The sequence below is a fragment of the Etheostoma cragini genome, chromosome 9, assembly GCF_013103735.1.
Source record: "Etheostoma cragini isolate CJK2018 chromosome 9, CSU_Ecrag_1.0, whole genome shotgun sequence".
Lineage (NCBI taxonomy): Eukaryota > Metazoa > Chordata > Actinopteri > Perciformes > Percidae > Etheostoma > Etheostoma cragini.
The window spans coordinates 7,682-10,603 of NC_048415.1; the positions used below are offsets into that span (position 1 = coordinate 7,682).

The following is a 2,922-nucleotide window of genomic DNA, read 5'->3' on the forward strand; positions in this document are numbered from 1 at the left end:
TCTTTGAAGTTTCTTTGAAGTCGACACTAACACACAAAACTCACCGAAACGTCTCCGTTTCTGTCTCCAGACTTTCACTGAAATATCTCCGTTAGTATCTCCACAGCTCCAGCGGGCGGCGGCTCATTTCGGTCCGAGAACACGGTGATTCAGGGAGGGAGAATCTCCCGGTCGGAGCACGGCCGTTTCACCGTCTGACTCCGCGGGTCTGCAGTCACAGCAGCAGGGGCGGGGCTATATAAAAGAGGGCGTGGTTGTATTGAGGAGGGGCGGGGCTTTATAAAACATGTTTTAAATCATGCTATTTACAAAGATGTGATATTTATTATATTTAATGAGTTAATTTTAACAGAACTTCTAACCTTCACCTGTGTCTTTTTAATATTAAGTTAATATATTAATAAAACTTGTTTCTTTTAACAGTCACAACAAGCTTTACACAAAACAGAAAGAAATAAGTTAAATAATCTTAATTTATAATGATAACCATAATAATTACTAATGGTATTATTATAGTTAAACTTTCAAAGAGATTTCAATACTTACTTTACATTATATCATTTTAGATTTTATAAAAATGCATTTTTCATTCTAGGATGTATTTTAAATGTTATGTATTCATTATTGTGTGGCCCTTTTACCTTTTTAACTAAGCATGTATCTACCCATTTTTAATGGTATGTGTACTTTTATCCTTAAAAGGAAGTCATTCAGACAGTATTTTAGAACTTGTAAATGTTGTTTTAAATTAATTTTGTTAAATGTTTAATATATTTAAATAAAAAAAATATTTTATATTGTGACGGGTATTTTATTTATTTTTATCCCTTTATGTAACTCTTACCTTCTCTCTCTGTATTTATATATTTTATTTAATTATTTAGTGGTGTCTCGGGGAGGAGACCTTCTATTTAAGTTTTATGTCTCTGCTGTCCGTCCTGTGGTTCTTCTACCCTGCTCTGAATATTCAACCTTCTTTTATAGAACCGAACCAGGTTTTTTAAGGTTAAGTGGTTTATTCACACCAGTGGTCCCCTTGTGCCCGTGGTTTTTACCCAAACCTAGTCATATAAAATTGAAATTGGACATTTTTAAAAACGACACCCATGCGGTGCTGTCCAAAACTAGTTTCCATCCCAAACACACGTTTGCAGGATTAGTGAAAACACAACTTCCTCCAGAAGAGAAGATTTTAAAGTGGCCTCTAAGCCGCTGTTTGCAACATTAACCACTAGGGGGAACTCTGGGACTCTGTTACCAGGTTCTGAGGGGCCGATACGATTGACACACACGTGGGGTTACATATTAGTCAAAAGATTAAATAAAACATCTTCAGGAGGAAGTTTAATGTTCAAAACATTACCCAGTAAACCTTAAACATCAGAAAACCAAACAGCGAGATGTTTTACATGTCAGATTTATTATTATTGAACAATCCAACATCACAACGGAGCTGCAGTACACAGAAGACAAAGGAAAACAGGAAATATGAAGGATGTCGTACGTCAGTTAGTAAAAGCAGGAAATAAAATCTGGTTCAATTCTTTAGAAATATTAAAAGAAAGAGATAAACACGGAGTCGTTAGAAGAGCTCTGAACTATACGTTAAACCAAGAAATAACTTTATACGTGTAGAGTTCCTGTCCTCTGGACTAAGATTCATGACCGGCCGCCAACGCCACGGCAACAGATGATGTCATACAGCCTGAAAGAACCAGAGCATGCTGGGAGAAAACGTATTATATCGAAACACAACTGTTGAAAAGTGTTCGGCTCAAAAGAAGATAAGAAAAAAATCTATCAGACTCGTTCGTTACACCCCCCCCACACTTTCACCCTTATTCTCCCCCCCGTCTCCCCCCATCACCCCCTCCCATCTCTACTTGTGTCCCTTGCTGGTCTTGAAGGACACTTGCAGGACCTTGTCCCCCAGCCGGTACCCGTTGAGGCTGTGGATCGCCATGGCGGCCTCCTCGTAGTTCGTCATGGTGACGAAGCCGAAGCCTTTGCACTTGTTGGTGTTGAAGTCGCGGATGACCTTGACGTTGACGACGGCGCCGAAAGGGCCGAACATCTGCCAGAGGATGGCCTCGTCGGCGTCCTGGCCCAGGTTGTAGATGAAGATGCACCAGCCGGCCGAGGCGCTGCCCGAGACTCCGCCCCCCCCGCCCATGTGGTCCACGCTCATCGGCGAAAACCTAGACCAAGACAGGAAGTACGGCACATGAAGTGGCTTAAAGATCAACAACCTGAACGTGTTGGGTTGACTACACAGATGTCTCGTTCAGGGACTCTATTATATTTGGATAATTACTTTTTTTTTGTTATCCTTTATTTAACCAAGTAATACCCATTGAGGTTAAAAATCACTTTTGCAAGGGAGACCTGGCCAAGATAGGCATCAAAAATCATATCATTACATACGCACAAAGACACACACATGAAAACCAAATATGCACTTACAATGAAATCTCAATTAAAACATTGACATGTGAGGGAGTCCAACTCAAAGCTTCTCATTTTCAGCTTAAAAATACTCAAAGGAACCGATTTACTAAGTTTCAAGTTCATCATCTTACTTCATCATCATCATAATAATAATCATAATAAATATGAGACCATTTGATTCCCTCTCACCTGAACCTCTGCGCCTGGTGGTGCACGGGGCCTCCGAAGCGCCGTGATTGGCCGTGGTACATCTGTGACATCATTTGGGAGTTCCGGGCCTGATTGGGGTTGGCAGCAAACTTGACTGTGATTGGCTCGGAGCAACCGGGGGGCGTGTGCCCGTTGAGGTGTTTGACGGCGTCTTCGGCCTCCGACCTCTTGTCGAATCGGATGAAGGCCACGCCCCTGGACAAACCTGTCAGCCAATCAGAGCACAGGTGAGCAGGGAGGAACCGCTGCATGGGTTTGGGTTAT

General features: G+C 41.7%; 1 protein-coding gene across 1 annotated transcript in view; it reads right to left on the minus strand.

Annotated features, from left to right (window-relative positions):
* Window positions 1-1,837: 1,837 nt before the first annotated feature.
* Window positions 1,838-2,922, minus strand: part of LOC117950737 (ELAV-like protein 1) — a 2,124-nt gene continuing 1,039 nt past the window's right edge. Inside the window, exons 3-4 of the mRNA XM_034882076.1 lie at window positions 2,638-2,863; window positions 1,838-2,198 (exon numbers count right to left, since the gene is read on the minus strand). Coding sequence (XP_034737967.1) covers window positions 1,880-2,198; window positions 2,638-2,863 — 545 coding nt within the window. The 3' untranslated portion in view covers window positions 1,838-1,879. The remainder of the gene's footprint in view (window positions 2,199-2,637; window positions 2,864-2,922) is intronic.